Source organism: Lontra canadensis, unplaced genomic scaffold (assembly GCF_010015895.1).
Source record: "Lontra canadensis isolate GAN:19392208 unplaced genomic scaffold, GSC_riverotter_1.0 scaffold105, whole genome shotgun sequence".
Classification (NCBI taxonomy): Eukaryota; Metazoa; Chordata; class Mammalia; order Carnivora; family Mustelidae; genus Lontra; species Lontra canadensis.
The window spans coordinates 1368492-1381657 of NW_022631099.1; the positions used below are offsets into that span (position 1 = coordinate 1368492).

The following is a 13166-nucleotide window of genomic DNA, read 5'->3' on the forward strand; positions in this document are numbered from 1 at the left end:
AGCCCAGGGTGGGAAAAGGAGAGGGAACTGGTCTGCACGAACACCTATTTCATGCCAGGAGCTTCCACACGTTATCTTAGGAATCGTCGGAACATGTGGGAGCCATAGCGTGTCCTTTACAGATGAGAAGACTGAGGCTCAGGGCCATACCACAGGCCAGTGGCAGAGCCTGAGCTGGCGCCCAGCTCTTACCGATCCCCAAGCCCATCGTCTGTCTCGATATGTGATTTGCAGTCCTTTTCCAAATGATGAAGTAGAGGCCCAGGTAGAAGAGGCCGCCTGTGACTGTGGCCGGTATAAGGCAAAAGGTGTGTCCAGCCCTCTCCCCCAGCCAGACTGAGAGATCTGCAGAGGCTGCAGAAGGACAGACTGCACTGTGGAGTCAAACAGACTTGGGCCCAGCTCAGTATCCTCACCTGGGAAAGGCCAATACATGGACGGGCTCTCCAATGTTGAATTAGATTTCTGCAGAGGCCCGCCACACACCTGGCCCATGGTCGGCGCTCCATAAGCAAGAGTGCTGTCCTCCAGCCTCCCCTCACAGCTGAGAGTCTTGGGAAATGTTCTTCTGGGGGTAGAGACACAGGCATACCCTCTTCTCTCTCGAGCCAGGACCCACGTGCGCAGGGCAGGCAGCCACAGCCCAGCCCAGACCCACAGCTCTGAACTCTTAGCTCCTGCCCCCTTGCCCCCACCCGTTCCACTCTGTCTGACTCTGCAGTCCCCAGAGAGTGGCCATTGGGCCACCGCGTGAGCGCTATGTCATCCTTCACAGGAGAAGCACAATGGTGACATCACCGCTGGGTTCCACTCCCTCCTCCCCACCCCTCCCGCGTGAGTGTCCATCCTTGTCCAGGGTCTGAGTTCACATGTAAGAAAGGTCTGCCGGGACATGATAGAGACCCAGGGGGCAGAAAGGGAAGGCAACAATGGTCTACCTCGGGTTCAGGTCATTACAAACATGCTCTCATTGAATCCTCACCGCACCTGTGCTAGGGAGGGCTCGATCTGATTTCTCAAGGGGGAAAACAGAGAGGAAAAATGATCACAACATCAGCGAGTCATGGGATCAGGAGATTGGCTTCCTGAACTCAGCTGTGTGACACAACTGGTGACTTCCCCTCTCTGCATTTCCGTTTTCTCACCTGAGAAATGGGAAGAATAATGTTTCATAGGGCAGAAATGAAAACGGCTAAGGTTATCGCTCTTAAGCGTCCCCCCACGTGGTGTCTATCCCACTGCACCGCGGTGTTTGCTGACTCCGTAAGCACACGCCGAGTCTGATTGGAAAGTGGGTGGAGGTGCTGGAAGAGGGAACAAGTGTACCCTCTCCTATTCCCACGTCCCCTGGGCCAAGGTGGAGGGAAAGCATAAACAGCAAACAGGAGAGACAGGTCTCCTCATCCCCAGCACTGCCAATGATTCAGGGCTGACGTCCTGAGATAATTTTATTGGGGGCATTAAACTGAGTTATGAGGTTTTTACAATACAGCCACTTATGAGAAATCTATTAACAGTAACTGGACAGGAAGAAGGCTTCTCAGTGGAGCCCAGAACGGGCATTAATTGGGGCAATCTATAACAGGACGGGGACCCGGGAAGGTTCCACCAGACGCCTCCATTTACTCCCCGCAATTTCTGCTGAGAATCAGCAGACTCGCCAAAAAGAGAGAGATGCCCATTAATCGGCTAATGAAATATGAAAATGTTTATGGGCCATTCAATCTTCCAAATGGCACTTCTATAATCCACCTTTCAGACACAGAGTTCCACCAGCAGAATTTATACCCGGGCTCCTCCTGCGTGGCAAGGGGTGGGATTTCATCCCCCTTCGTGACGACTTCATTGGCACCTGTTGTCCTGCTGTGTGGGCTGGGGTACGTGGTATCCTGGCCTGAAAGGGGCTTTAGGGATTCTGTCACTCACGTTACATCTCTGCGGAAGCTTAGAGTGGAGCAGGGACCCACCCAAGGTCACCCGCTTCATCGGACACTTTTCCCTCTGCTTGGAATTGCCTCGGAAATCTGGGAATCGGAGAATTGCGACCTAGGTGTTTCTGTTTGGGATAACCCTCTTGCTACTGCTTCCTTGCCTAAGAGATCTCAGTTCAGTGAAAACAGCCTGGGATTTGGAGCCTGGTGGTGCCTGGATTAAATCCCAGTTATATATGGCTAACATTTAGTAAATAATATAACAGTAACGATAGCTACCATTTATTGGATGCTTATAATGTCTCAGGCAGGGCTGATTTTCAGCTAGTACATACCAGTGTTCTTGTGCTGGTCGTGAACATAGTGACATAGCCCCCCCCCATAGTAAATGGTCTCCCTCCTCTCCCTCCTCCCCCAGTTCCCTCAGCTCCCCCGACCTCTCCGTGACCCAGTAGCCAGAGGGTCCTGCCTGGCCCAGCTAGGGTCCTGCGGCGGTAAGACCCTGTGGCAGTGCCCCTGCTGGCCTGACTGGTGAATTTCGTTTGTCCCATGGTGTCAGGGAGGTACTAGTGACTTCTGTAGATTTTAAACCTTTTTTTCGAAAACTCTGAATAGATAAGTATGTGAATCACTTAGCACGGACCCAGGCACAGAGTAGGGGCTCCTATGATGTGCATCCCCTTTCGTCCTCGCTCCCTTCACTCCCTGCCCGCTCCGTGTGCCAGGCTCAGAGTCTGGGCAGGTGGGGCTGGACCCATAATTCCCAGTGGGGTCAGAGACAGCCGTTTGGAAGCTTGTTAGAAATGCAAACTCCGAGGGCCTGCCCCAGACCCACTGACCGTCCTCTCTGCCTCCCCAGATCCACTCGGACTCCGACGAGGGTGACGGGGCCATCAAGTACACCATCTCAGGTGAGGGAGCTGGGACCATCTTCCTGATCGATGAGCTGACGGGAGACATCCACGCCATGGAGCGCCTGGACCGTGAGCAGAAAACTTTCTACACGCTGCGGGCTCAGGCCCGGGATCGTGCCACCAACCGCCTGCTGGAACCGGAGTCGGAGTTCATCATCAAGGTGCAGGACATCAACGACAGTGAGCCCCGCTTCCTGCATGGCCCCTACATTGGAAGTGTGGCTGAGCTCTCACCTACAGGTAGGCAGCGGACCCTGGGGGTGCTGGGCAGAGTCAGGGGCTGGGGCTAGGGGAGCTGCCAGGTTCTGAGTGGGAGCCTGTTATGGGGACTGGCTGATCATCTGGGGAGAAGCAGGAGAGACTGGAAGTGCTGCCCCAGGCAGGGGATACAGGCACAAGTCCAGGAGCCCACACGGGCTCAAGCAGAGTGATGACACGGTCACAGCTGCACACCCAGACTAAGACACACACAAGACCCCAGCCATGTACATGGACACTGACCCCACATGACTTGGACTGCGAGTGGCCAGAGCAACATGCTTGGCCACGGTCACTCCCACAGGCCCAGCCCCACTTCCAGGCTCAGCAGCTCCCCTGTATGCGGCCTTGGCCAGAGTTCAGCTCCACGCTGACCTTGCACAGCCCTTGGCCACAGTCCCACACAGGGGCAGGCACAACTGAACACGGGCACACCTACACCTGGAAAGAACCAGAGTGGGACACAGCTAGAACGAGGCCTGGGCACACAACCTCAGACACAGCCTCACACCCGACAGAGCCGCCTCAAAGCCCCTCAGGAAACAGCACCTCACCTGGAGCTTGTGCACAGAAACGACCACCTACATAGCCATAGGCTAAAGCCACGAACAGAGGTGACCCACCTGGGGCTAGGCTCTAGCGGATAGTAGCCACAACGGGGAGGGGCACAGCGACAGGAGCAACAGCATCCAGACAACTTCGTTTCCTGCCCACGGGAGACCCCAACACCAACCTAGGTCCCAAGACCTAGCCACTTGGGAACACAGGTTCACAGAGACGGCTGAGCCCCAGACGCAGGTCAGCAGCACGTAGCTGGGTATGGCCGCTAGAGTGCAGGGGCGCCGGGAACGCGCCATGGCATGGATAGATCAGGAGCCCACACACCAGAACCCCTGCGTGTGAGAAGACCGCAGGAGAGGCCACACTCTGAAGCTCACCGCCACACAGCAGCAGGACGCTGAAGCGAGAAGTTGGATGACTATACTGGCTCCCATGGTAGGGCCCACTGAGGCCGGGACTCCCAGGAGAAGCCGGAGTCACAGGCAAGGGGCTCAGCCATCTTCTGCAGGAGGTTACCCCAGGCACCTGCATGCCAGGCTGGGCGGAGAGCAGTGGTCCTCAGTCCTCGACACCTCATTCCATCCCTGACGTACTGTGGTCGAGGGCTCAGGGCTGCCCCTCTCTGGGCCTTCCAGTCCTACTAGGGCATGTCAGAGGCAGGGGGTGTCTGAGCTCAGAGAGGGTGCGGGCAGCCCCCGCTTCCCCAGATTGGGCTAAATCTGACAGATTGGTGGGTAGAGAGCCAGCAGCCAGGGATAGAGAGGAAGAAGTGGACCAGAGATACGGGTGGGCACAGAAGGACAGTGGGAGGCCAGGGAACAGTGAGGGCGGGGATGCGGGTGCGGGCTGGTGCACACACATGCACAGGTGTGCACGTGTGCCTGGTGTGCGTATGCATTCACACACGTGTGTGCATGCACATGGCTAGGCAAAAGGCACTTTATGGCCTGTGTGTGCATACGGCATACTATGTGTCTGAGTGTATCCATTTATTTATTCTACAAAGGTACGGGAGGACCTACTATGTGTTGGGCACTGGGAACATGCCGTTGAAGAGACAGACAAGCTTCCCTCTCATGGAGGGTAACTTCTGGCTGAGAAAGGCAGTCAGTAAGCGAGTAAACAAACAAGAGCGTTGGGCTGGAGGGCTTCTCTGAGGAGTTGACTGTGAAACAGAGACCTCAAGAAAGGAAAGGGTGGGCCCTGGGGTAAGAGCATTCCAGGCAGAGGGAACAGTACCTACAAAGGCTCCGAGGAGAAGTGGAGAGATGATCAGATTGGACAGCCCCGGGGAGCCTAGTCAGGGATTTGTCTTTTATGCTGAGCAAGCTGGGCAGTCAGCAAAGAGGCTTGTTCAGAAGAATGACATGGTCTGACTTAGTTTTAAAAGGACCTCACTCTGTTCTGTGAAGATCGGGTGGTGATGGGATTGGGGTGTGGGGCAAGGACAAAAGCAGAGGAGCATATTGTAATTACCTAGGTGGGAAATGATGGTGGCTTGGAACAAGGTGGGATCAGTAAGGGTAGTGAGAGGAGGTCGACTTTGGGATATATTTTAAAAGTAGAGCTGAAAGCATTTGCTAATGGATGGGATGTGGGGTGTGAGAGAAAGACAATTCAGGGATGACTACTGAGGTGTTGACCTGGACAATTAAATAGATGGGATTTCCATTTGCTGAGATGGAAGGAGCAGCGGGAGAAGCAGATCTGGGGGATGGAGGGAAATCAGGAGTTTGGTTTCAGTTGTGCTAAAGTTGGAAGTACTTACTAGACAGCCAAGTGGACATCTTGCAAAAGGCACTTCAATATACGGGTTCAGTGGAGAGATCATTGAAAGTTGTCGGTAGCAAAGACCCATGGACTTTCAGAGCCTAGTGATTACTTAGAAATCAATTTTGCAAATGGGGGAAACTGAGGCTCAGAGGAGCAGTGATGTGTCCAGGATCACACAGCAAGTCAGAGGCATTAAAGCCCCTGATGTCCCCCCATCCAGCAGCCCCTACTCACTGACTCAAACCCTGGCCCTGTGTCTCTTCATCCCAAATGAATCCACATGGAAAAGACCAGAAAAGTGACACAAGGTGAGGTTGGAGAAGGAAGCAAGAGCCATACCCAAAGGACTTGATGGAAGCACAGAACCTGGGAAAGGCTAAAGCAAGGGAGCCAATCAAGTGCAAAGGTCCTGAGGTGCATTTAGAAAGCTCTCTCTGCTACGGTTTGGAGAACAGGTGGGGATAGGGGACTCCAGAGGGAGGCATCGGCCAGGTACTTGACCATCATTTCACTCCCACTTCAACTCTGAGAGGTGACGGGACTGATGGTGGCATCTCCATCGAACAAATGGGAACACGGAGGCTCAGAGGGGAGAAAATATGTCCACCATTACATAGCAAGTCAGTGACTGAGCAAGTCAAGTCTTGGTTCCTAGACTGTCAGAGTGGCAGGAGTCCTTGCATCACACTGGGGTAACTGAGGCCAAGAGAAAGGCAAGGACACTTTCAAGGTCACCCAGCTTGTAGGAGGCAGAACCAGTCCCTGGATTCATGAATATCAATCAGCCTGAGGAGTTCCTGCCCTGCCTCCCATTCCCCTCCCAGCTCACTGACTCTGACATTCAGCTCAGGAAAGAGTCAGGCATTGGATTCAACTCGGACAAGCCAAGGAAGCCAGGAGGAGAAGGGAGGAAGCAGAAATTAAATTAGTTTATTTCATTTAAGCAACTTTTTGAAGAGGAAGCAAATCTGACACTGGGGTGCTTGTGGAGACTCCAGGCAGCTTTGAAAATCAGTCACAATTACTGAGCCTCCTGATCTGGGCTGAGGAGGGCGGGGCGGACAAGCGGCACCAGGGTCTGGGCAGCTTCGGAGATCAGAGGGAGCAGGGACACAGCTTGGGACATGAAAGGCAGCAGGGCTCGAAAATTAAACCACTCACAGCTTAAAAAGGAAGGGAAGTGTGCCGGGGGCCTCCGATGAGCCACGCTTCTGAGGAGGGGCACACCAGCCACGCTGAGCCTAACACAGCGAAGCAGGTCCTACAGCTGACCGTCAGGAAACCTGGCTCCCTACACGACCTTGGGCGAGTCCCTGCCTCTCTCTGGGCACCAGTTTCCCTTCGAAACATTGAAGAGGTTCATTCATGCAATAGATGTTTACTGAGGGTCTACTCTGTGCCAGGCACTGTTCCAGGCACTGGAGGTTCTTAGGAAGCCTCCGTACAGGGCAGGGAGACAGACAGGAATGAAATATAAACAAGCCAATATATTATAGGCCCTTATATAACAGGTCTAAGTGCTGTGAAACCTAGGGAATTTTTGCATTATACTGGGGGAGTGCTATTTTAGATAGAGGAGTCAGGAAGGGCCTTTCTTTACAAAAGAGCATATTTGAACAAAGATCTGAAGGAACCAAGGAGCTATGTGAAACTGGTTTTCATACTTGACTGTGCATCCACATTACTTGGAGGGCTTGCTAAAATACAGATTGATGCCCTTTCCCCCCAGGGTTTCTGATTCATCAGGTCTGGTTATTAGAAATGTTTGCATTTTTTAATTAATTCCATGGTGATTCTGCTATTGCTGGCTCAGGGACCACACTTGGAGAATCACTAAGCTGGAGGAAGAATATACAGGCAGAAGAAACAGCAAGTGCAAAGGTCCTGAGGCATAGTGTGTTTGTCATGAGGGGTCAGTGTGGGTGAAGAGAGAAGTAAGTGATGTGGGGAGAGAGTCCAATGAGATTGAAAGAGATACTGGAAACTGGATCACGTAGGACACGGTAGCCATTGAAAGGATTTCGGTTGTACTCTGAGTGAGATACAGAGTCAATGAGTGATGTGATCCAACTTACACTTTTAAAGGCTGACTCGTTGGCCACCATGTTGAAAATGAATTATAAGGGGACAAGGTTGGAAGTAGGGAGATCAGTGAGGAGGCAGCTGCAATTGTGTGGGCAAAAGGTGATGTTGACTCAGACCCGCATAGGAGGTGAGAAGGTATGGGATTCTGGATGTATGTTGAAGGTAGAGCCAACTGGGCTTGTGAGGGACTGGATATGAGGAGTGAGAGAGAGACAAAGCAAGGATGATGTTGACAAGTGTGTCCTGAGCAATTGGATGGAACGAGCTGCTGAGATGGGGAATGCTCCAGAAAGAGCAAGATTACAGCACAAAATTAAGACTCTCGGGTATGTTAAGACTGAGACATCTACTAGAAATCTGGGTGGAGTTGTCAAGGGGACAGTTGGGTCTCTGAGTCTGGAGGTCAGGAGCACAATCAGGGTCAGAGATACAATTTTGAAAGTCATCAGCAGAGAGAAGGAATTTTAAGCTTAAGGCTGGATGAAACCAACAAGAAAGTGCGTTTTGAGAGAAAAGAGTTAGACTAGATAATTTCGTAATGTTGGGGGCACCAGACCCCTTCCCACAAGTTTCACAACCTGACCAGTGGACAGCAAGATTTCACAGGCCTTTCATGCCCAGTTCAACTCTACCTACTTATTAATGCCAACTCTGTCTAAGATATGCTTGGCACTGTTGAGGATACAGAAATGAGAACTTCAATCCAACATGCATCTATTAGCCACTTCTTTATTCCGGGCACTGCAGGGGATCTAAAGATAAGTAATTGAATTAAATCCACAAATGTTTATTAGCACCCATTATGTACAAGGCCTCCAGTGTACTTGGCTCTGTAGGGGTTGCAAAGATGAGTCACCTAACTTAACAAACATTTATTAGCACCTACTTTATATATATAGCCCCAAGGGGATAGAAAAATAAGCAGTTGCTTTCAATTCAATAAACATGTATTAGCGCCTACTATGTACATGGCACTTTGGTAGGTATGTGGGGATGCAAAGAAGAGCAAGACCCTCATCTGACCTTAAAGTGGTGGCAGATCAGTTTCATCTCTGGGGTGAACTTTGGTCCAATGGTAGTGACTATAGGGTTGTGTTGAGAAGGAGTCTGAGGCCCCTCCCATTCAAGCTCAGGAGAAAATGACGAAAACGATTAGTAATGTCTGCTGAGAGCAAAGGCAAGAGCATGGAATGGTTCATTTGGCATTGGATTGGCATTGTTGGACCATGGGATTGGGACTCAGTGAGCTGTGGAAATGGGCAGGGGCTCTGCCAGAGCGGGGTTCCCATGTATTCCAGTTCCTCTGTGAGCAGCATCTCTAACAGACAGAAGGGCTGTTTTGTAGTATAGCCCGCACTTCTTGGGACATTTACTAAAGAACAGCTGTCAGCCAACACTGCTTTCACAGAGCTATTTCCCTTTATTCTCAACAATCCTGGGGAATAAGCAGGGCAGGTATTACTGTCCTCATTTAACCAATGAGGAAATAAATGCAGAGAGAGATAAAGTAACTTGCCTGAGTTTCCAGAGTGAGAGCTGGAGCCAGAACTGGACCCCGAACCCAGAAGCAGAACCCAAGCCACTTGCCTCAGCTTGTGTGGGCAACAGCCATGCACAGAGACTTTATAGCTTGCAAAGCACTTTCACATCCCTGATCTTAATTCATTCTCCCAGAAGCTCTCAGGTCAAGTGTTAACACACCCATTTTATAGCTGGAGAAACTGAGGCTCACGAGGGGAAGAAGGTAACACTGGAAGAGCACACTACTGATTATTGAATACAGTGGTTGGCGGGGGACAGGGCAAGGAGGAAGGGAGGAAAGCAGGAGGCAGTGTGCTCCCCAAAGGTCTCATTTGGGGAGGGCAGCAACAAGCTGGGAGCCTCTGAGTGTCCTGTCTGCAGCCAGAGAGAGTGTGGCTCAGCAGCCCTCAGGCCCAAGCCAGGAATCAATCGCTAGCCTCTGCAGAGACAACTTCTAAAGATGTTTTTAATTAAAGTCCAGGAAGATCTATATGTGCAATATCTCCTTGCCTAGCAACGGCACTGGCTCTCACCACCCAGGATCGGGGGAAACAGGACAGGAGATTTCTGGTGGGGAAAGGTGGCAAGGAGGAGCAGAGGCCCTGGCCCTCAGGAGTCATCCCCGTGGCCCAGGGAACCTGTGAAGAGTAGATCCATGCCTTTCTTTGTCATTTCCACCAACAAATTATTCAACACACACAAGCACCTTCTCTAAGCCAGGCCCTATACCTACATAGCAGTGAGTACGAAGGTGACAGAGCCACCATCCTGCCCTCAAGGGCCTGGCACACAGTGGGTGCTCCATAGATGTCGGGTAACTGAATAGAAGCAAATAAGAAAAAAAATGTTTGCTTTCTGCAACAGGCAGACAGTTGCTATAGCAGATACTTAAAATGTTGCTGTCCCAACAAACAAGGTGACCAGATTACATACTAGAGGGTCCCATTTAAATGTGGGAAGGACAGAAGAGCATAAGGGTCTCAAACTGGGATGGTAGGAGAGTCCTCTCTCTCAGGGGAACAGATTAGCTTCTCATACACATTCATGGGTGAGTCCATGGCTGGGATCTATGAGGACAAAGGGAGGGAACAGTGTCCCAGAGTTTCACTGGAGACTCTGGAGAAGCGTATTTGCAACATAGGGCACTCTTATCCCACTGAGCCAAAACTGCTTCTTCTCTTTGTCCCCCCTCCCACTCTCTCCCACTCTCCTCTTGCTTAATATGTATCTCTGCCTGTCTCTGTTTCTATATAAGTCTGCTTTCTGACTTTATCTCTGCATTTCTACCTCTTTCTGTCACATTCTGTGTTCCACTTTCTCCCTGTCTCTATGTATCTCTGCCTTTCTGATGCTCATATCTCTGTCTCTGTCCTAATTTCTTCCTGCATGTCTGGGTATCTGTTTTCCCACTTTCTCCCTGCCTGTCTCTCTGAATCCCTGTCCCTCTGTCTTTTGTCTCTGTCTGTGTCTCTGACCCACTTTCTAGCCCCATCTCTTAGTGACATCTTCTCTGTCACTTGTCTCTGGGCCTGCCTCCTACCCCTCCCTCCCAACTACTCCCCGCCCCAGCCATGTTCCTGCATCTGCATATCATTAGGCTGCCCTGGCTGGGCGGCCGGAAGCTATGGAGGCCAGCCCAGTGAGCCAGCACCATAAGTGATGATCAAAGAGGGAGTTGGGAGGGAGAGTTTGAGAAGGGGTTTGTTTCCTGTGTAATCTGAACGTTCCCAGGGACTCGACAAGTGGTTTTTAATTTTTAATAGAAAGCATTCTGCGCAGTTCTGGCAGCAGCAGGGGGTGGGACTCGTTTTTTATAAATGTTTGAGAAGCTAAATGTGAGCTGAGGGTTTCCCCAGGCCCAGCAGGGCAGCAAAGGGAGGTAGGGAAGAGGCATGATGATAATAATTACAAACATCTTCATAATAATGACACTTGGTCACCTCGTTTGAAGACTCTGTTCCTTTCCAAAGTGCTTCGTCTCTTTCATCTCATTAAAGGGCCTCCCTCTTCCAGGGAGTCCAGAAGGATGAAGTATTATCTCCATTTTACAGAAGGGGCACGGAGGCCCAGTCGGGTCAGTTTTCCCACAGCCACAAAGCCCAGGAGAGGGCTGGGATGACTTCAGTCCTGGAGCTCCCCTCCCCACAGCACCACCTCCTCCTTGAGCCAATGGGACTCCTCCTGGGGGCTCTGGAGCCCAAGTCTAGGTGGCAGTTGGACCTCGTAGATAGCAAAGACAAGAGATAAGAAAGGAAAGAATTCTGGGTTGGGAGCCAGGCCATGGGTTCCAATTCTGGCTCCATGACAAACCATGTCAAAGACACCCAGGTAAACCAGAGATAAGTGGTGAGCATGACCCCTCCCTCCTGATAATGGTGTCCAGGAATTTTCTACTTCAGGCCAAGGGCACAGCCCCAGAGACCTTCTGACCATTGCAGAGAGACAAGAGGAATAAACTACTGGGTGCTACTATATGCCCAGCTTTACCAGCCATGTAAATCCATCATTTCTAGTCCTCAGAGCATCCCTGGGAGGCAGAGGGGCCTCCTCTAGACTAAAGGTGAGGAAAGAGGTCAAACAGGGAGAAAGACTTGACCAAGAGCACGGAGTGAAGAAGCGGTGGGATATGAACCCAAGACTCTCTGATGCCAAAGCCCACCCAGTCTCATCTCCTGGCAGGAGTCTGATGTCTCATGCTGATTTTGCCTGGGAGGAGCACTGCTGACTTGGTGGCATGTGTCGTCCTTGCTTCTTCCTTCCTAGTGTCAGTCTTAGGACTGGCACAGTGAGTCCAGAAGGGTGACATGCTGGCCCCACAGACCTGGGCTGCAGTCTTTCCCTACCACTTACTACTGATAGAACCTGGGGAAAGTCACTGAGCAGAGACCCCATGACTCAGTTTCCTGAGTTCAATCAGGGGTTTGGCTGGTGGTTAGCCTGGGATGCATTTTAGAATCACTGCAGGAGTTTTTTTAAAATGCCCTTGTCTCTGCTTCACCCCAGGAGAGGCCTACTGAAGTGGTCTGGGATGGGGTTCAGCATCAGTTTTATTTTAAAGCTCCTAAGAGATTCTAATATGCAGCCAGGGTAAGAAACACTGGTTTCTGTGCTCTCCGAGGACCAGCCTTTCCACATTTAACATTCTACGTGGAACCCTGTTCTGAAATCCTGTTTACCCAAGAATCATTTGGGCAATACTTCCTATGTCGGCCTGGATAGAGGTCCTTAACCCCACATAGCTTAAGAGTTGGCTGGCAGCACCATGGACAGCAACCAGCCAATCCCAGCCCTACGTCTGGAAGTCCGAGCTTCAACCAGTTGTGGCAGGGAAAATCCCTGATGCAGTTCCTTGCCATTCCCCTCCTTTCTCTGACTCTTCCCTCTCTTACTTGCCCGTCTCCTTTTACCCTATTGGCCCCCCCTCCTACTTCATAAGACCAGGCACATGTGGGTTTTGACATCAGATTAACCTGGGTTTGAATCCTGCCTCTCCTATTTCCTTGCCAGGTGAACTTGGCCAGACATTGTTCTTGGTTCTGAACATGGAGAACTATTTGAGTTCTCACAGTGATCTTGAGAGCTTGGCAGTAATATTATCTTCATTTCACAAGTGAGGAAACTAAGGCACAAGGGGCTTCATTGCTTAACTTCACTCAGCCTCATTTTTTCATCTATAAAGTGGGAATCTCAATAGAGCTTACTTCAAGCTTATTTTATAATTCCATGAGATAACAGACATAAAGGCTTCTCATAGGATCTAGCACAAAGTAGTTAGTTATTCAGTAAACATAATCTATCATGATCCTTGAATAACAATATGTAATAATGGGTTTCATCAGTATTTATTATTAATTCACATTTTCACCGTTCACTGTGCATAGCAGTTTCCTCATCTGTAAAATGGGAATGATGCAGGATTGTACAGTTTTGGCTCATATCCACTCACAATAGGCAAATATTGATTTTCTGTTTTGTGAGCCACTTGATATCACATAGGTATCTTGAAATTGGCCATGGTGAGAGTCTCTACACCATGGAAATCAACAAATACAACAAGGCAGGGCGTTCCTCCCCACCCCTCTAGCCCTCTGAGCTGATGGTTAAACACTTACCAGCATACCAC

The 13166-nt window shown here is 50.7% G+C and overlaps 1 protein-coding gene across 1 annotated transcript in view; it reads left to right on the top strand.

The window, feature by feature from the left end:
• The window catches only part of CDH22 (cadherin 22), a 119001-nt gene that overhangs the window by 57600 nt on the left and 48235 nt on the right, over positions 1-13166 (top strand). Inside the window, exon 3 of the mRNA XM_032838589.1 lies at positions 2791-3085. Coding sequence (XP_032694480.1) covers positions 2791-3085 — 295 coding nt within the window. The remainder of the gene's footprint in view (positions 1-2790; positions 3086-13166) is intronic.